Source organism: Nicotiana tabacum, chromosome 20 (assembly GCF_000715075.1).
Source record: "Nicotiana tabacum cultivar K326 chromosome 20, ASM71507v2, whole genome shotgun sequence".
NCBI lineage: Eukaryota > Viridiplantae > Streptophyta > Magnoliopsida > Solanales > Solanaceae > Nicotiana > Nicotiana tabacum.
In genome coordinates, this window is record NC_134099.1 from 129,940,670 (window position 1) to 129,962,782 (window position 22,113).

The 22,113-nt window shown below is 40.0% G+C and overlaps 1 protein-coding gene across 1 annotated transcript in view; it reads right to left on the reverse strand.

The window, feature by feature from the left end:
• Positions 1 to 2,240: 2,240 nt before the first annotated feature.
• The window catches only part of LOC107769944 (thaumatin-like protein), a 28,441-nt gene continuing 8,568 nt past the window's right edge, over positions 2,241 to 22,113 (reverse strand). Inside the window, exon 2 of the mRNA XM_075241460.1 lies at positions 2,241 to 2,631. Within this exon, the coding sequence (XP_075097561.1) occupies positions 2,241 to 2,631 (391 nt within the window). The remainder of the gene's footprint in view (positions 2,632 to 22,113) is intronic.

Here is a 22,113-nt window from a genome sequence, read left to right on the forward strand (position 1 = left end):
AAAGGCGAGAGCTGTATAGCCTGACCAGGTGGTCGAGGGTAAAAGGCATCCCCTCGACCAGGCCCGAGAAATATCTGATCAAATTGACGATGCACCAGAAAGAATGATAGATCTAGCCAAGCGTCACTTGTTATTGTTGGCAAAAATCAAGAATGACTAGATCTACGGGGCCCAGTGATGGATCTACGGGACCCAATGTAAAAAGATAGGTATACACGCTTAAGTATCCTATCTTATGGGTGGTAATGTCCTCTTCGGGGGAGGGGATCACAACGTCTTTATTCTCTCAATTGCAATTGTTTTTTACATGCTCAAGTTCATCTTTAGTGATCAAGCAGATGTATCGAGACATGGGCTCACATCAGCCTGGTGTCGACGCAGGTTTATCGATTTTAAAATCAGAGGTTATTTCGCATGGCCCGGGAATGCACTCCTCGATACGAGGTGGCACCATTGTTCTATCTCTGGCCAGCCGCGATGATGAGGAAGACTTTTCTTTCTGAGGAAGGGTCTTAGATGTTTTAGCCATTGTTGTTGAGAAATTTAAAAGAGGAGAAAGAGTTGATGTTGTATTAAGAACAAATTGGGAAAGGGGTGAACTTAGAGGAGATGAAGAAGCTGGTGAAATTTTAAGAGTGATTTGAAAAGTAAAAGATGTAGAAATTGTGAGATTGACCTATTTATAGAGGTCGCCTTAACGATTTGGGGAAACCAACAGCCGACCACCAGCCGTCTTCAATTGATGGCCTTGGGAACTATGTAGACGTGACTTTTTCAGTCACTTCAGTCGCTGACGTCACGAGATTGACATCATGATCGAGGCATCGAAGGGTCAAGAATTAAATCGTTTCTTATCATTTTATTCGAAGAAATGCGGGGACTATCTGTATACGGTCAAAATTATATGCCTCCGATTTTGTAGGCTCGAGAGGTCACATCGAGGATAAAAGTTCGATATAAACCAAGCTCGGGCTCGAAGGCAGAATAAGAGGATCAAAGATCTAAGTGCTCGAGGAATATTGGAGCCAAGTATGACCGATTCCGAGATGGTGCTGTTATGAGTTTGTTACAGAAGGACAAGATTTTCGCCACGTCCCCAAGATCATGGCGTAAATTCCGAAATTTATTCGTACGACCTAGTACCAATCCGTACTATGCAGTTAGACAGCTATCCCAATAAGATTCCTTACTGTAAATAGAAATGTACCTTATTTAGGGTTCCTCTATTATATAAAGGGGACCTCAATCATTTGTAAAGATCATCAATCATTAGTAAAGAATATACTCTCTTACTTTCTGGTTCATATTTCATTAGAATCGTCCTTTTACTTGATTGTTCTTATTCTAATGTTCTTAATCATCCTCGAGGCTACCTAACTCAAGGTCGAGACTATCTAGCATACTGGTTTGTTTTACTTATTTCTTTCATTTATACGTTATACTTCTTGGTTATTAATTAGTATTGAACTAAATCACATATCTTTAAAACCACAAATCAAATTTAATTATTACTCGTATTTTTGAGGTAAACAATCTTGAAACTATAGTGTAGCATGTGTAATAACTGCTTATTTTTACTTTTTCAGGATTGAAGAGTCGGAATATCTATTTTTCGAGTGAATTTGGATGTCATTTTCTTAAATATTTTCTTTTAAAATCAAATAAATATTAAGAAACTACACAAAGTTTGGTAACTTAAAATACTTTAATAATTAAAAACACAAATTCTCAAATAAATTTTGACTTCTCAAATGATAATGCCATATAGATAACGACTCTGTTTAAGTGAGAGAATAGTACTGCAAGTGAAAGATATAAGCGTATTCGATTCCGAGTATAGAGTTACTTTTGTGAGCGAGTGCTTATCCCTTAATTCTAATGTGAAACTCCCAGGCAAGAATTCATTTAATCAAACCCCAATTTGGGTACCAGATACCAAGTGAGAAACCAGAAAAAAAAAAAAAAAAAAAAAAAAGAAGTTAAAAATGTCCAAAACAAGCGCATGGTCTTGCCGTGTACACAAGAATATTACTCCATTTCAATTGGTTATGGAACATCCGTTCAAGGGACATCCGATGAAAAAACAAATATTGATTATTTCATTTTCAATGAATGTCGTGAATACTTTGAAAATACAGCTTAAGAAATAGCAGGGATTATGACATAAACCAAGCAACATAGAAATTTCAAACGTCCTAAGATACATCAGTTAAGGGAAAAAAATGTTCCATCCATTTAATTTATGGACAGAAAACCACTCTGTAATTGGTTCCATTCGGACAAGTGAAGGTACTAGTTGAATCATCTTTAGGGTAACTGTAAGAAGTTGAACATCTATCCTTAAAGAACTTGGAATAATTGGTTGGACCACAATTGCCACCGGATGTGCAACAATATTCGTTAGTATTGAAAACAGTACAAGGATTATTACAGCCTCCAGGAATCCTTAGTTCATTCGGACACTGTCCTATGATGTCGGCAGTGCAGCTGATCCTAACAGAACAATTACCAGATGTTGGACTAAATTCCATTGGGACATTGAAACCGTCTACAAGAGATATGTCGTAGAAATCAAGATTGTTAAACTGCTTTAGGCTGTATTCAGCCAAAGTGTCGGAGGTGTTTAACCAAAAATGTGATTCTTTGGTCAAAGCTAAAGACAAATAGAAATTCGGGCTACTGATAATCAGGAGACGAAAAAAAATAATAGACTTTTTGAGAATGACAAATAAGCAATAAATAGGTTTGTATTCCAATGTAATGTTTATGATCTCCTCTTTTTATAGTTGATTCTAAGTAAAAGAGTAATACCTTAGTCTTAATGAGACAATTATGAGCAATAAATGACATTAAATAAAACGTTACACAATCATTCCTATTTAATACCAATTCTCTAACGTATTGGGTATTTAATATTGAATTTGGACTCCTTTTCGTCATCATATCCATGTCTTCAATGCCTTCTGATCTCTTGGCTTTAAATGACCTAAATAGGTACGAAGCTTGTATTATTCGAATTGCCTCTCGTGCCTATTTAGCTTTTCTTTCCCCGTATCTGTTGTCACTCGTGCCTCTTAACCGATCATCATGTTTTGACCATTCCTCGTGTCATGTCACGTCACCTTCAATGTAAATTCAGTTTTTTCCCAATACAGATAGTCCCCCCACTTTCCATTTATTTATCAATTAAATATCTGGGAAGTGGATCTTCATAAAAAGGGAATTTTTGCTGTAATTAATTCTATGACAGTACTGATGCTTCAATTGTCCCTTCTAATTAATGCTTTGCATATGTGTCACCTTTTATTTAATGCTCTACACACGTGTCACTTTCTGATTGGTTCTGCAATTCTGCACCCTTTTTTCAAGGCTTCTTCAAACCAATTTGAAAAAGATAAGGAGCTTTTGGAGTACTCATTTTCAGAACAATTATCAAAGGCAAGTGAAGAAATCAGAAAGCTTAAGGCACTTGTGGAGAAGAAAGAAGAATATGCAAGGGAGTTAGTGCAAAACTTGACTCAAGCTCAGACTGACTTAAGGATCTCCTCTGACGAGATACGTGCTTTGAATAGTTCTCATGACTCCCTTAAAGCTTCCCTTGATTCCCACTTAGCTGAACATCAGATATTGAAGAACGATCTTGCTATGTGGGAAAGGGAGTATGGACTTCTTGAGGAGAACTTCAACATAGAGGTAAGTTGGGCTTTTCTAAAATCTCGCCGTGATGCTTTGATGGAAGCTACTCAAGAAAACTTTGATTTGCAATCTGAATTAGCCAAAGTCTTAGACACTATTGAAAAAAGACAACAACCAGTTGATACTCCTTCTCCTGCACTTGGAACTCCTGGGGCAGAAGAGCTTTTAAATGAAGAAGTAGCTACTGCGGCAATTGGAGTTGCAATTCCGGCTCCCGAGGGTGAAACTTCTATGGCACAATCCTTGGAAGCTGAAGCTCCCGTGACTCTTGCTTCCCTTGGTGATTTTAACACTTCAGGCCCAGTTGAAACCGCTCCTATTGCTGCTCCCTCAGAAGTTATTATCGTGCCTGTGACTGCCCCTGAAAATGAGATTGCAACTTCTGATGTTCCAACCCCTTCAGTGACTAGTTGAATGTATTTCAAACTTTACTGTTTTTTTAATCGGTGGTGTTATCCCTTAGCAACTTTAAGGGATCTTTTGATGAAGTCCCCAGTTATCATAATGGGGCATTTGTAAAAAACAAATATTTTGCTGACTAAGTTTGTACTTAGTCTTTTATATTAAGAAGTTTTATCGGTTCTTCTGTATATTCTATTCTTGCCTATTTATCTAGGACTTATAGAATAGCTTAGCATTTTTATCCTTTGAAAATGCTTTATGATTCTTCTCATGGATTATCAACATGAGGCTTATAAAAGAGGGCCCTTTTATTTTATCGACACTTAATGAAGAAGACGTCTCAACTTCATAATGGTGTTATAATACGATGAAAGAAATAGGAATACACATGTTTTGTATGAAACAACTTTGACAAGTTTTTATTCATGAACTTTAACAAGTTTTTTGACTATTACATGTATTAAAATACATCTATAACTTCCTCGTAACTGTTTTTCTTGTAACAGATTTTTACATAATATAAAATAAACAAGGTTTTTCTTCATAACCTGTTTCAGTACATAGTCATGACCCTATCTTTATATGAAGAGTTTGAGAGGTGACTTCGTTTATGAGTTTGAGAGATGACTCTGTTGTTCTCATGGGAAAAACATTATGATGAATGCCTTGTGTTTGTTGAACACGATGATGAATGTTGAAGACTTCGTAACTTTTTCTCAATACTTGCCTCTTTGTGGCCGACTTTTGTTCGATATTCGTATCTGTTTTTCTACACATATTTGTGTATAATATGTAGTCCCCCAAGTGTTTGAGCGGTGAAGTATGAAGCCTCGAGCACTTGTTTATTTCTTTCAATTTGATCCTTTTCCTGAAACAGAAAAATATACGGGACTCGGAGGTGCGATTATAGATGAAGACTGCCTAACTCGTGTGTATTTCCATCAGATTAATTGTAACCCTGGGCTGGGAATTTTAGAGTACTCCATTTTGCCTTACAGGTCGTGACTCATCATTTGACACGAGTTAGGGTTTTTGCCTAGCATCTAAAATTGTTAGTAAAACTTTAATAATTCAAAAAAAAAAAATTAACATGGCGATACCTAACTGTGGGTACTTTCTCAGAAGTAATATCTCTTTAAATGGATGGCATTCCAATGCGAGGGTAAAACTTTGCCATCCATTGTCTCCAACTCGTATGCTTCTTTACCCGCAATGTCACGAACTCTGTATGGTCCTTCCCACGTTGGACTTAGTTTTCCTGAATTAGCAGCCTTTGCAGATTGGAACACCTTTTTAAGCACAAAGTCCCCAATTTTGAAAAATCTGAGGCGTGCTTTCCTATTGTAATATCATTCAATTACTTGCTTTTGTGCTGCCATTCTTATCAATGCAGCTTCTCTTCTTCCTTCAAGCAAATCAAGGTTGACCCGCATCTCTTCATCATTAGATTTCTCCGTTGCCTGAACGTACCGTGTGCTCGGTTCACCTATTTCAACTGGAATTAAGGCTTCTGTACCATAAACCATTGAAAATGGTGTTTCTCCAGTGCTTGTTTTTGTCGTTGTATGATAAGCCCATAGTACTCCAGGTAATATCTCAGGCCAATTACCTTTTGAATCCTGTAACCTCTTCTTCAAGTTGTTGATAATGACTTTGCTTGTGGATTCCGCTTGTCCATTACCCACTGGATGGTATGGCGTAGATGTTATCCTTTTAATCTGCCAACTTTGAAGAAATTCTGTGATTTGAACTCCTATGAATTGTGGTCTATTGTCACACATGATCTCTTTTGGTGCTCCAAAGAGGCATATTATATTTCGCCATATGAAGTCTTTAACTTCCTTCTCTCGTACCTGTTTAAATGCTCCTGCTTCTACCCATTTAGTGAAATAATCTGTGAGTACAAGTAGAAACTTTACCTGACCCTTTGCTTGTGGTAGTGGACCTACGATATACATTCCCCATTTCATAAAGGGCCACGGGGCTATAACAGGGTGTAGTAACTCAGCTGGTCTGTGCATATTATTGCCGTATCTTTGACATTTATCACATTTGGACACGAAGCTGTTTGCCTCTTCTTCCATCTTAGGCCAATAATATCCTGCTCGAATCAATGTTCTTACCAGTGACCTTCCCCCTGCGTGATTTCCACAATGTCCTTCGTGCACTTCCTTCATCACATATTCTGTTTGAGAGGGTCCGAGACACCTTGCTAGTGGTCCACCGAACATCTTTCGATAAAGATTTCCTTGATATAAACAATATCGAGCGGCTTTTTTGCGAAGCGCTTGAGCTTTCCCTTTGTCATTAGGCACGGTTCCGTGCTGTAAAAAAGCAATACTTTCGTTTCTCCAATCCCATGTTAAATGATTAAAATTTACCTCATTCTTATCAGGTTCGAGAATGGAATGAAACAAATATATGACTTAAGCATTTGCGTCATTTGCTACGTCAGTTGAAGATGCGAGATTAGCTAAAGCATCTGCCTCCACATTCTCATCTCTTGGGATCTGCATTACCTTCCAAGTTTGGAATTGCTTTATTAGTTCCCGTACCTTTTCGAGATATTCTTGCATTCGAGTTTCCTTGGCTGTATAAGTCCCCAGCATTTGATAGACCACGAGTTGAGAATCACTCTTGATTATAATTTTTGTTATGCCGAGTTCTCTTGCCAATTCTAAACCTGCAATTACAACCTCGTACTCTGCTTCATTGTTAGTTATAGAATGACATTTTATAGCTTGCCTAATAGTTTCACCCGTAGGTGGTATGAGAACTATACCCAGACCTGCTCCTTTTACATTAGATGAACCATCAGTGAATAAAATCCAAGTCCCCGGGTTTGCACCATTAAAAACTTGTAATTCTTTTTCTGCTTCTAAATGCATCCCCTGGCTAAAATCAGCTACAAAATCGGCTAATACTTGAGATTTTATAGCAGTCCTAGGTTGATAAATGATTTCGTATTCACTTAATTCTATAGCCCATTTTGCTAACCTCCCTGACAATTCATGTTTATGCAAAATGTTTCGAAGCGGAAAAGCAGTAACTACAACAATGGGATGGCATTGAAAATAAGGTCTTAATTTTCTAGATGCCATGATCAAAGCTAATACTAATTTTTCTAGCTGTGGGTATCGTATTTCAGCATCTAGTAAGGACTTACTTACATAATAAATAGGAGATTGTTTACCTTGGTCCTCACGGACTAAAACAGCACTTACCGCAACTTCAGACACAGCCAGATAGATGGGAAGCTTTTCTCCCACCTTTAGTTTTGCCAATAACGGTGGTTTTGATAAATAAGCTTTCAAATTTCTAAGGGATTGTTGACAATCTTCGTTCCATTCAAAATGATCTTGCTTTTTGAGTGTAGAGAAAAACTTAAAACAATTTTCTAAAGATTTGGAAATAAATCTCTCCAAAGCTGCAATTCTTCCCGTTAATCTTTGAACTTCCTTTTTATTAGTAAGGATATCAGGGATTTCTTCTATTTCTTTGATCTGAGAAGGATTTACCTCAATATCACGGTTAGAAACAAGAAAACCCAAAAACTTACCTGATGCAACTCCAAATGCACATTTTTCTGGGTTGAGTTTCATATTAAATTTTCGTAAAATTTCAAATGTAACAGATAGATGAGAAATATGATCATGAGACTGCTGGGTTTTAACGAGCATATCGTCTATATATACCTCCATTGTCTTTCCTAAATGTTCTTGGAACATTTTGGTGACCAACCTTTGATAGGTTGCCCCAGCATTTTTGAGACCAAAGGGCATTACTTTATAATAGTAAGTCCCCCTGTCTGTGATAAAAGAAGTTTTTTCTTCATCACTAGGGTCCATTTTAATTTGGTTGTACCCTGAATATGCATCTAAAAAACTTAAAAGTTCATGTCCTGCAGTTGCATCAATTAATTGATCTATATGTGGTAAGGGAAAAGAATCTTTTGGACAAGCTTTATTAAGATCTGTATAATCTACACAGACTCACCACTTACCATTTTTCTTAGGTACAACAACTGTGTTGGCTAACTAATTAGGGTACTTTACCTCGCGGATTGACCCAATTTTTAATAGCATTTGGACCTCATCTTGAATCACCTGGTTTTTGAAAGCCCCTTGCTTTCTTTTCTTTTGCTTTATTGGTGTAAAGGATGGGTCTTCATTTAATTTGTGAGTCATCACATCCGGTGGTATCTCTGTCATGTCAGCATGGGACCAAGCAAAACAGTCCACGTTAGATTTTAGAAATTCAATTAACATACCTCGCATGTTTGAGTTTAAATTAGCTCCAACATAAACTTTCCGTTCAGGCCACTGCTCAAATAATATCACAGCCTCGAGTTCTTCGATGGTTGTTTTGATATTTTTATTCTCCTCAGGTTATTGAATTGTATCAGGTCTCGAGTCTAAATCTGTTTTCTCTTGCTCAGTTGAGGTTTTATTGCTGACACCTTCAATTGTTTCATGTAATTGCTATTTTTCTTTGTTGACGGTGCTCGTATATGTTACAGCGTTGATACTCCTGGCTGTATGCTGATCCCCTCGAATTTGACAAATCCCCCATGGTGATGGAAATTTAAGAACTTGATGTAGAGTTGATGGAACATCATCCATATCATGGATCCAAGGCCTCCCCATGATCATATTATAGGCTATTTCCATATCAACTACCTGAAATTTAGTTTCTTTAACAACACCTGCAGCAAAAGTTGTTAGAACTACCTCTCCTTTTGTTACCACACTTGAATTGTCGAAGCCTGACAAGGTATGCGCCTTGGGTATCATGTTGTCTTCAGCTTGCATTTCACGTAATACCCTTAGTAGTATAATATTTACGGAACTCCCTGGATCAATCAAAACTCATTTAACGTTAGTATCATGTACAAGTAAAGGTATTACCAGTGCGTCATTATGTGGGGTTATCACTCCTTCGGTATTTGCATCATCGAATGAAATACTTTCATTTTCTAAAACCTGCCGTACCCGTTTCCCGTGTGTAATTGTTACTTTAGAAACCTTGTTGGAAGCTGTGTAGGTTATGTCGTGAATATCTTCTCCCCCACTTATCACATTCACTATTCTCTTGGGTGAAGGAGGCTTTGGAGGCTCTTACCTATTTTTCATATAGGCTTGTTTACCTTTTTCACTAAATAACTCAGTGAGGTACCCTTGCTTCAATAGATGATCCACTTCGCTCTGCAAGAATCTACATTCTGAAGTTTTGTGCCCGTGATCATTGTGGAATTCGCACCAATGATCTGGATTGCGTCTATTTGGATTTGACCGCATCTCTTTTGGCCATCGTACCTTATCTCCTATGCTTCTCAAAACAGCCATGAGCTCGGAGGTAGTGACATTAAAGTTATATCCGCCGAATCTTGCCTTTAAACTTTTGTCATCGTCTCGTGACTCTTGTCTGTTCCGATCATTTCTGAATCTTGATGAAGAACCAGATTCCATGTTCCTCAATTTTTGATCATATTGCTGGCTATCTTGTTTTGACCGTGAGTCTTTTCCTGCAGGTCCCATATATGGATCGTACCGGTTTTTACCTAATCTTTTTTCAGTTTCTGATCTTCAGGAACCGCCCCTTTCTTCATGATGAAACTTAGGTACGATATCTTCTTCAATTCGTAGCTTCGTACTGTACCTGTTGTAAACATCATTCCACGTGGTTGCAGGGAATTCTCGAAGGCTTTCTTTGAGTCTTCTCGTGGCTTCAGAACTTTTGCCATTTAAATTACTTGCGAAAGCTATTGCAGCCCAGTTGTCAGGTACACGGGGTAGAGTCATTCTTTCACGCTGGAATCTATCAACAAAGTCTCTAAGCAACTCTGAATCCCCTTGTTTGATTTTAAAAATATCTTCCATTCTTTTCTCAACCTTTTGAGCTCCCGAGTGTGCTTTAATAAAAGAATCTGCAAGCTCAGCAAAAGAATTTATAGAATTTTTAGATAAAAGAGAATACCAGGTTAATGCACCCTTGGTGAGTGTTTCTCCAAAAAATTTTGACCAGTACTGATTCAATTTCTTGTTTGGTCAAGTCGTTGTCTTTCACGCCTGTTGTAAATGCAGTCACGTGGTCACGTGGGTCTGTAGTACCATCATATTTCGGGATGTCAGGCATTTTAAACTTTTTCGGAATTGGAAGGGGAGCAGCACTTGGCTTCCAAGGTTGTTGTGAGTATCTGTCCATGTCTACTCCTTTTATTACAGGCGGAACTCCAGGGATTTTCTCAATACGCTCATTTTGTTCCTTAATCTGTTTCTGCAAGGTTAGAACTAAATTTTGCAAATAGGAATTATTTGAATTACCTGGTCCCCCTTCCTGTGGTTCACTGGTGGTTCCTCCATTTCCAGAATTAACAAGACCAGAACGAGGATTCTCCAATGTATTATTATTAGGAGTTGGTGTGGGTGGTGCAGCAGGCAATCGACTAACTAGAGCCTGAAGAGGTTTGCCGACCTGTGCATCAATTAGCTTTTGTAAGGCTTCATTTGCACCTCCTTCAAAATGTTCAGATTGTTCTTGTTGATCAGCACGGGATTCAGGGGAAGGAGTGCCTTCACGAGATTGACGTGGTGAATCTACAAGGGAGGGATGTGAGCACGTGATTTTTGCCCTAAGCAAATTATTCCCAAAATTCAAATAAAATAATTTTCTTATCATTTCAGGATTTTGTGAATTTTGTGTCATATTTCTGGTAATTGTTGCATTTTGTTTGTGTTTTTTTTAATTCATACGAAAAATACAAAAATACATGTGGCGTTTGTGTAGGATTTAATTTCATATTTTTAGTGTTAATTGGTAGTTTAGAATTGTTTTAATATAAAGAAAATGACAAAAAATGACTTTGTGCACCTTTATTTTAATTTGTGGAATTTGTTTAAATATAAAAATTAGTTGGTTTTGGAAAATTAAATAATAATTTTAGTGTTAATTTGGTCTATGATTTTCTATTTGTCATTTTAACAAAACAAAAAATATATATATAAATGCAAAATGAAAAAGGAAAATAAATTGAAAAGAAAATCAAACTACAAAGGGATGGGGGTTGTCCATATAAATGGACAAATTGGGCCGTTTAAATAAATTTCCCAGCCCAATCCAATTCACCCTCGCCAGGCCCACACCCTAATCCGCCCCACTCGGCCTGTCCTCTTTCTCCCTGAAACGACACCGTTTGGCCGTAGTTAGATCTAAGCCGTCGAGGTCTCATGATCTAACGGCCAGGAAGTCCCCATCCTTTAATACTTATATGTCCGAACGCCCCCCCCCCCCCCACCCCAGTATCTCCTTCTTCAATACACCCTAATGAGACCAGTGTTACACCGCCGCCGGAAATCGCCCACGGCGGCGGTAAAGCTCCAAACACTCCCAAATTTACACCCTAGATTCCTCATGAGACCCTCTTTCCAAGCCCCCTATTTTCATAACTCGGATCCCGCCCAAACTCCTCGAATAATCGATCTTGTGACTGACATCTCTGCCGCCCACGGCGGTGTTGACGCCAATGACCGCCAAAACAAACACCCTAGGTTCATCCCATCGTCCTCTCTCTGTATCTCATCTCAATTTCCCTCGAATCGGGGCCCATCTGCTCGAATGTTCATTTGAAGTTCAGGCCCAAAACGACACTTTGCCCAAATGGCTCCAAATTTGTACCCCACAAGCCCTTAACCACCCTCATGACGATTTCCATGCCAGAGTCTCTCGAATCTCATTAGAGCTCAGGAATTGTCGGATCTAGGGTTCAGGCAGTTTGGCTATTTTGGGAATAATTTAGGGTCGAGCAAGTTCTACAGTAAGTGTTCTGTTAATTTTATGTTTTATTTTGTTTATTAGTATAGTTTAAATTTTCTTTTGATTCCTTGTTCCATCAGTTTTAATCAGTGAAGCATCTTCTCATGGTTAGTTTTGTTTTAGTTTGATGCATGTGTCATTTGTTAGTTAATCATAGATTTAATTTCAGAATCGTCATAATTGATTAGTTTGGATTCGATACAATTTTGTCCATTAATTGTTAGCTAGATGTTTAGGTTAATTTCAACTTCTTTTTAGTTCTGAGTTTGATGTTCAAATGGTCAATTGTTAGCTTATTGGTTAAAAGTTAGTTTAATTTCATTTAATTTCGACTATTAGCTTAAGTTTTGCTTTGAGTGATCCTGGTCTCTTGAGTTTCTAAATTGCTTGAGTTTGTGTGATTGAATAATTGAGATTGGTTAGTTCAATTAGTTAATTTCTGAGTTCTAATTAATCAGTCTTAGTTAGTTTCGAATTAATTTAGGGGATTGGTTACAGCTGTTGAAAATTTAGGTAGAATCAGTAAATTTGAGAATCTTTCAGGGGTAGTTTAGGCATGGAAAAGGGTAATTCTGATAAGAATAGTAATTTCAAAGTAAAAGAAAGGATAGTATAGGTATTTCATGGGTAGAAGAGCACCCTAGGGCCTTCTAAAATAGGATTTTAGTGTACATTTTAGCACAATAGAGGTACTTACTTGAGTAACAAGTTAGAAATAAGAGGACTAAACTGAAAATAAAGAAGGACTAAAAAGAAAAATCCAAAAATCTGATTATTCACTCTTGGGTTGCCTATAAATTGGCATTCTCATGCCTTAGAGAGGGGGCTTGTCTTCAGCCATTTTGAGCTCCCCAAAAACTCTTTCCATTTTTCCAGATCTGAAGAAGAAATCTGAAATTCAAAAAAAAACAAAAAAAAACAATAAAAACCCAAAAAATATTACTGTTTCATTAAGATTCTGGGTGAATAACAACTGTTAGCTAATTGATTGGATTTTCATAGCTTAATCTTTGGTAATTGAACTGCAAAGGTGTTTCTGGTTGGTGTTCGAGTAAATTTTGGTTTCAATTGGAGGCATTTAGGATCGATCTGGGTGTTGTGTTGGTCTGATTTGAATCTAAGTCCATTTGGAAGTCATTTGAGCTCATTTGAATTAGCTTTGGGTTAAATTGTGGGTTCAATGCATTGCTTTGGTTATCTGATTGTGTGCTAAGTCCTATAAATCATCTTTGATCTTTGTGGAACTATTTTGGGTCAAAACTCACTCCATTTGAGGACTGTTAACTGATTAGCTTACAAACGTGTGAACTCTTCTGTTAGTAGTCATTTTCTAGTTTGATTAGATTCATGTTGTTGAGATAATAAAGTTTGAATTCATAACTGAAACACACGTGAAGTCAGTCATTTGTATTTGATCCTAATGTCCTCTTAGTTAGAAATCAAAACCATTTAGATAAAACTGCTTCAAAATGCTCTACTCATTTCAATTTGCTTTATAAATTTCATTAGTTAGAAACTATTTAAGGTTTAGCTGTCAAATTGCTTAATTAATTTAAATTTGAACTACGGCCTATCCACGCCAGGGGATTCGATCCTTCAATCCCCAGGTTGGTTATTCGGTTTGGGATAATGTCGAACCTGACCCATGTTGTTGAAAATTCGTGGTTGATATGCATATTATGGTGTGGGCCTTTGGGCCTAAGAGTGAATTGATGATGGTTTTGTTAGTAATTAAATGGCTAGCTATGGGCTTTGAGTTAAGCAGCGGGTTCAAGCTAAAAGGTGATCCCTTTTGTTTGAACCTGGACTTGAGCTTGAAGTCCGATTTTTATAATATTAATTAATTAGGATTTTTTTTATCTTTTAGAGACCAAACAAATATAGAAAGATATAGTTGCTTTTAGGTTTGCCCTTTTAAAATAAATAAGATGAGCCTCGCCAAATAAAACTACAAATTGCGGGGCCCTCAATAAATATTGTCTTAATTTCTTAGAATTCGGGATGGGCCGTTTAGCGAATTTCACGGTCTTCCCTAAAGACAATAACGCGTTAGACGTTTTAGGAGCGTTCTTAATAAATTACCCTCTTAAACTCGGGTGTGCATTGATGCGACCCAAATCCAAATCTCAACGGAGTCAAAATATATTAACAACCACGGGTGCATTGAGTGCGACGTGGTTCGAGACGTATTTTCACGACGTTGCAAGTTTTTTTTTAAAAAAAAAAATTGTGATAAAAGCGGTTTATAAATAAAAGTCACATAAGTTAGCATGTATTAAAATCGGATAAAATCTAATACAATAGTTAAGCGACCGTGCTAGAACCATGGAGCTCGGGAATGCCTAACACCTTCTCCCGGGTTAACAGAATTCCTTACTCGGATTTCTGGTTCGCGGACTGTTAACAGAGTCATAAATTTCCTCGGTTCGGGATTCAACCGGTGACTTGGGACACCATTAATATCCCAAGTGGCGACTCTGATTAATTAATAATTAAATCTCATTCCGATTGTCCTTTAAGGGGAAAAACTCCCTTATATTTATGCCCTTACGGGGTATAGGTGAAAAAGGAGGTGTGACAGCTCTGGCGACTCTGCTGGGGAATGAACCCAGAATCTCTGGTTCAGGGTTCAGAATTCGAGCTTAGATAAATTGTTGTATTTGGTTATATCTGATTTTCCTACATGTTTTGTGCTGAATATGCTAAATGTTACCGCTTTGATATCATTTGAACTGTATATAAACTGTGCCGACACCCTTCTCTCTTCACCTCCGGGGATGTGCTTACTGGTTGAGACTCCCTATTCTGTTAGTGTCATACCCTGAAATAAAAAGAGGCTCGGATAAGTTGCAAAGCCGGACGATCTCGCGGGTCCCCGGTACGCTGCCCCCTCCTCGACTCGAGATGTCCGCTCGAGTGCACTGTTTAGAACACATACCCAGGTTTTGAACCTAGAATAACTTGACTTCATGTCGGATCCCTAATAGGAGCGCTTAATTGCATCATGCTACATTTGACTTAGGGGACTCAACACAGGGGTTGGGTCCGTCTAGGGCTAGCAACCTGAAGTGAAAAGACCATCCTGATCCATCCTATTTGTTTTGTACATATATTTGTTTCGAACCGGCATGTTGATCGGCTTTTGAATCTTGGGAATGTTGGAAAATTGAAAAAAAAAAAGAAAAAAAAAAGAGAAAAGAAAACAAAAAGGAAAGAGAAAGCTTACAGTTGGAACTAAGGAAATGCCGGGATGACGCATGCGGTTGAACAAATGCATAATAGAAATGGTTAACTGTATAGGTGCATTCATGCCCAATGTACGGCTATCCAATCTATTGAAGCCTAATCGCTAACGGAATTGTTTTCTACATGTGTAAGTCCAGGTAGGTGGTTAGTTGTTTGGCATTCTGGCGACTCACCCGTACAACACCCGGTCGAAAGATAAAGTAAACATGACAGGATTCGGATATCAGTTTTGTGGATCCTTCAAATGAAATTGAGGTAACAGATGTGGGTGCTATGAAAGAAAAGATGCGGAAATTGAAAGCGCAAATGGTTGAAATGCATCGGGCATGATCTCAGGGGCATCCGGCATCACTATACCCCGCTAATTCATCTTACATCCCACCTCTGGCTCAGGCTCAGGAGCCTACTACTCCCCACGCATCTTCAGCCTTCCCCTATCACACCCAGGGCTATGGTACCACTTCATACGCTCCTCCAGCTCCACCATCCAAACAGAACCCTCCCCCACCCATGGTTCTAGTCTTTGTGGCACCTCCCCCAGCCACATTACATAGATCGTCCAGTGAGCCGCTATTCCAAGCTCACGACACCCAATATTACCCTCCCGAACCCATTTTTAAAGCGCCTGAGCCATATACCTATACACCCCATTTTGAGATCTCGGGAGAAGTTGAGAAACCGGTTAAGAATGCGGAACAGGAGGAAGTGATTCGTAAAGTCAAAAGCCTGGAGCAATCCTTCAGGAACATGCATGGATTAGGCAACCAAGTCAGTGTTGCGTACAAAGATTTGTGCCCTTTCCCTGATGTCCAGTTGCCCGCAGGTTTCAAAATGCCCAAGTTTGATTTGTACGAGGGACATGGCGACCCGGTGGCCCACCTCCGAGGTTTCTGCAGTAAAATGAGAGGAGCTGGGGGGAAGGATGAATTGTTGATAGCTATTTTGGTCAAAGTCTGAGCGGGTCCGCATTGGAATGGTACACGAGACAGGACCCCGGCTGATGGTATACACGGGATGATTTGGCACAAGCGTTCATTGGCCATTTTCAGTATAACCTTGAGATAGTCCCCGATCGTCTGTCATTGTTGAAGTTGGAGAAGAAGCCCGCGGAGAATTTTAGAGAATTTGGTTTCCGCTGGAGGGAACAGGCAGCAAGAGTTGATCCTCCGATGAGGGAGAGTGAGATGGTAGACTATTTCCTGCAGATGTTGGAGCCGACCTATTTTGGTCATCTGGTGACGTCCGTTGGAAAATCATTCAATGAAGTGGTAAAGATGGGAGCCATGATCGAAGAGGGATTGAAGTCTAACAAAATCTTGAGTTATTCGGCATTGAAAGCAACTACCCAGGCCATCCAAAGCGGTACTGGTGGTGTACTCGGAAAGAAGAAAAAGGAAGAAGTTGCCACAGTTGAAGCTAGTACTTGGTCCAGGCCCAACAACCCTCCGCCCTACTACAACCAACCCAGACCCCACCACCAAACTTACCAGTATACCCCATATGGCCCACCACAACATTACTATCCACCACCAGAACCACACTTTTTTGTCCACCACGCCCAGACATACACTCAGCCTCCGGTGCACCCGCAATGGCATGCACCGGCTCCCCAAAACACATATACACCCCCACAAAACACCTATCCACCTCCCATGACAAATAGACCAGGATCCGGGTTCCGCCCAAACCAAGCTTTTAGAAGTGAGAAGGCCCCGAACAGAAAAACATTTACTCCACTGGGAGAATCTTACACCACTTTCTTCCATAGATTGAAACAGTTGGGAATGTTGACCCCAATTGATCCCAAAGCACCAAACCCCCCTCCCAGGAACCTGGAACATTCTGTTAGCTGTGAGTATTGCTCAGGGATGCCGGGGCACGATACTAAAAAATATTGGAAATTGAAAAATGCGGTGCAGGAACTAATTGATAATCGCCGTATTGAAGTACAAGCTCCGGAGGCTCCGAACATCAATCAAAACCCGTTACCAGCGCATCATGAAGCCAATATGATCGAACTGATATATAAGGGGATAGAGCCTAAAAAGCCCTCGCAGACGGTCATGATGATCCGTTCTACTGAAGCCAAGGTCAAATAAAAGACAATTAGTGCAAAGCCAGCGGTTCAGCCAAAAGAGATAAAAGATAAGCCAGTGGTGGTAATGGGAAAAGGGCCATTTGTTGCTGCAAAGAAGCCAGAGCCAGTCAAGTTAGTGGTACCAGGGTCATCATCTGCACCCGTGGTTGTTGTGAAAGGGGCCTACATAGAAGCAGTTGTCATAAAGCCGGTAGTCCAATTACCCGTGGTTGATAGCAAAGCCGTGTCGTGGAAATATGAAAAGGTAGTGGTGACATACAAAGGAAAGGAAATTGAGGAAGAGAGTTGTGAAGCACAGGGATTAACTCGGTCGGGACGTTGTTTTGCTCCCGAAGAGTTGAGAAAGGCTAGGGGCGCTAAAGACAATCCAGTGCTAGTCAAGAAGGCTGTGACGGAAGAAGAGGCAGAGGAATTTCTGAAAAAGATGAAAGTGCAGGATTATTCCATTGTTGAACAACTGAGAAAAACACCGGCCCAGATCTCGTTGTTGTCATTATTGATCCACTCTAACAAGCATTGTTGAGCTTTGATGAAGATATTGAATGAAGCTCATGTGCCCGACAAAATTTCAGTGAACCATCTGGAGACAATTGCCAACAAGATCTTTGAGGTAAATAAGGTAACATTTTCTGATGATGAATTGCCTGTGGAAGGCATAGAACACAATAAAGCTCTCTACTTGAAGGTCAAGTGTGAAGATTCAATGGTTACTCGGGTGTTGATCGATAACGGGTCAAGTGTTAATATTTGTATGTTGTCTAAACTGAACAAGTTGAAGATTGATGATGATAGAATCCACAAAAATAGTGTTTGTGTTCGAGGGTTCGACGGAGGGGGAATAGACACAGTGAGGGATATTATACTTGAATTGACTATTGGCCCAGTCGAGTTCGCTATGGAATTTCAGGTGTTGGACACTGCAGTGTCTTACAATCTTTTGTTGGGTTGACCATGGATCCACGCAGCCAAAGCAGTGCCTTCCACACTGTACCAAATGGTCAAGTTCGAGTGGGACAGACAAGAAATCGTGTTACATTGGGAAGATCCCACATGCGCTGTAAGTGATGCCATTGTGCCCTTTATAGGAACTGATGATGATAAGGGGCCATGGGTTTATCAGGTCTTCGACACGATCCCGGTGAACAGAGTGCCGGAGGGTAAAAGCATTCCACATCCCAGGGTAGCAGCTGCGACCGTCATGGTAGTATCAGAAATGCTGAGTAATGGGTTTGTGCCAGGAAACGGTCTGGGGGTTGAGCTTCAGGGCATTGTTCAACCTGTTTCTTTGCCCAAAAATCTGGACACCTTCGGACTAGGGTTCAAGCCAACAGCGGCAGATGTCAGAAGAACTCGTAAATTGAAAAGGAAAGCTTGGGTTCTTCCCAAACCGATTCCACGCCTATCCAGGTCCTTCGTCAGGCCGGGTGTCAAAAAGCAATTATTGGCAAAGGTGTCAGGTCCACTGATTGGTGCAGAGGGGAACTTGGATAAGGTGTTTGAGAAGGTATTTGCTGAAGTGAACATGGTCGAGGCTGGGGAAGGGTCAAGCAAGAGCAGATATACAGTACATCGGACCACGTGCTAATGTCAACAATTGGGAAGCTACTCCTCTTCCAATTCGGAGGGAGTCGTGGTAGTGGGTTTTGTTTTCCTTTTGTTTACCTGGATTATTCCAGGGTTTGTAATTCAGTTGCTATGTTCCATCCGTTTGGATGAGTTAAAACCATGTTATCTTTATATTCAATGAAATGCAATTTTTCTTCTTTCTTCATTCCTAATTTTGTTTTCATTTTTCTTTTCTTTTCTGTACAGTTCTTTTTATGTTTATATCAATGACGTGACATGCATGAGGAATCTTCGGCCCAGTTTTAAAAGTCAATCTAACTCATAAATAATAATACAAGAAATCGAGTGTGATGATGAAGTGGAATGTGATGATGACGAGGCCTATGAGGAAATTAGTAAAGAATTAAGTCACTTTGAAGAAAAACCCAAACCTAACCTAAGTGACACAGAAGCAGTTAATCTAGGGGACCAAGACAATGTTCGCGAAACTAAAATAAGTGTTTATCTGGAGCCATGACTCAAGGAGGAGATAATTAAAGCATTGTTCGAATACAAGGATGTTTTTGCGTGGTCGTATGATGATATGCCAGGTCTAAGTACCGATTTAGTGGTTCACAAATTACCCACTTATCCGGCACTCCATCTGGTCAAGAAGAAACTGAGAAAGTTCAAAACGAACATAAGTGTAAAGATCAAGGAAGAGATTACCAAGCAGTTTGATGAAAAGGTCATTCGGGTTACACGATATCCCACCTGGTTAGCTAATGTTGTGCCTGTGCCGAAGAAAGATGGCAAGACCAGGGTGTGTGTCGATTATCGGGATCTTAACAAGGCAAGTCCAAAAGACAATTTTCCACTGCCAAACATCCACATACTGATTGACAATTGTGCCAAACATGAGATTGGTTCTTTTGTGGATTGTTACGCGGGTTATCATTAGATTCTAATGGACAAGGAAGATGCAGAAAAGATGGCATTCATCACGCCGTGGGGAACGTACTATTATCGGGTCATGTCGTTTGGTTTGAAAAATACTGGGGCAACTTATATGAGGGCCATGACAACAATATTCCATGATATGATACATAAGGAAATTGAAGTGTACTTGGATGATGTGATCGTGAAGTCTAGACAGCAGTCCGACCATGTCAGGGATTTGAGAAAGTTCTTTCAAAGGCTTCGCAGGTACAACCTTAAGCTCAATCCTGCAAAATGCGCTTTTGGGGTGCCATCTGGGAAGTTGTTGGGATTTGTAGTCAGCCGTCGGGGTATTGAACTAGATCCATCGAAGATCAAATCTATTCAATAATTGCCGCCTCCAAGAAACAAAACTGAGGTGATGAGTTTATTGGGAAGATTGAATTACATCAGTAGGTTCATTGCTCAGCTCACTACAACTTGTGAGCCGATTTTCAAATTGTTAAAGAAAGATGTTGCAGTTAAATGGACTGATGAATGTCAGGAGGCTTTTGATAATATAAAGGGGTATTTGTCGAACCCACTCGTGTTGGTCCCGCCAGAACCGGGGAAGTCTTTGATTCTATATCTGACGGTTTTGGATAATTCATTTGGTTGTGTACTGGGGCAGCATGATGTTACAGGTAGGAAAGAGCAGGCTATCTATTACCTCAGCAAGAAGTTCACATCTTGTAAGGTTAAGTATACTCATCTGGAGAGGACATGTTGCGCCCTAACTTGGGTGGCACAGAAGTTGAAACATTATTTGTCATCCTACACTACTTACCTCATATCTCGCTTGGACCCGTTAAAGTATATTTTTCAGAAGCCTATGCCCACAGGGAGGCTTGCAAAGTGGCAGATCTTGCTTACAGAGTTTGATATTATCTATGTGACACGGACTACAATGAAAGCACAGGCGCTGGCAGATCATTTGGCAGAGAATCCAGTTGACAATGATTATGAGCCGTTGAAAACTTACTTCCCTGATGAGGAGGTGATGCATATTGATGAGTTGGAACAAGTTGAGAAGCCAGGATGGAGACTTTTCTTTGATGGGGCCGCAAACATGAAAGGTGTGGGAATAGGAGCAGTACTTATTTCTGAAACGGGTCAGCACTACCCTGTTACGGCTCAGCTTCGTTTCTATTGTACGAACAACATGGCAGAATATGAGGCATGTATCTTGGGGTTGAGATTAGCTGTAGACATGGGTGTCCAGAAAGTCTTGGTCATGGGTGACTCGGACCTACTGGTACACCAAATTCAAGGAAAATGGGAAACATGGGACTTAAAGCTCATACCGTACCAACAATGTTTGCACGAGCTTTGTCAGCGGTTTCAGGCAATAGAATTTAAGCATATTCCAATGATTCATAATGAAGTGGCCGATGCGTTGGCTACTCTGGCATCGATGTTACACCATCTGGATAAGGCTTACGTGGACCCTTTGCAGATTCAGGTCCGCGATCAGCACGCTTATTGTAATATGGTTGAAGAGGAACTCGACGGTGAGCCATGGTTTCATGACATCAAGGAATATGTCAGGATAGGTGCGTATCCGATACAGGCCACAGGTGAGCAGAAACGAACAAATCAACGGTTGGTAAGAGGGTTTTTCCTCAGTGGAGGAGTGTTGTACAAAAGAACTCCAGACCGAGGTGCATGGATGCGAGGCAGGCCACATCTATCATGACTGAGGTACATTCGGGAGTCTGTGGACCGCATATAAGCGGATATGTTTTGGTAAAGAAGATCCTATGGGCAGGTTATTATTGGCTTACTATGGAGCGAGATTGTATTAGTTTCGTACGTAAGTGTTATCAGTGCCAAGTGCATGGAGACTTAATTCATTCTCTGCCATCAGAACTACATACGATGTCCGCACCATGGCCCTTCATTGCCTGGGGCATGGATGTTATTGGGCCAATTGATCCAGTAGCGTCAAATGGTCACAGGTTTATTCTGGTATCTATAGATTATTTTACCAAATGGGTGGAAGCTAAGACGTTCAAGTCTGTGACAAAGAAAGTCGTGGTGGATTTTGTGCATTCGAACATTATTTGTCGGTTTGGGATACCGAAGGTGATTATCACAGACAATGCGGCTAATCTTAATAGTCATCTGATGAAGGAGACATGTGAGCAGCTCAAGATTACTCATCGTCATTCTACTCCATACCGCCCTAAGGCAAACGGTGCGGTTGAGGCAGCCAATAAGAATATAAAGAGAATACTCCGGAAAATGGTAGAAGGATCTAGACAGTGGCATGAAAAGCTACCTTTTGCATTGTTGGGGTACCGCACCACCGTTCGGACCTCGATGGGGGCAACTCC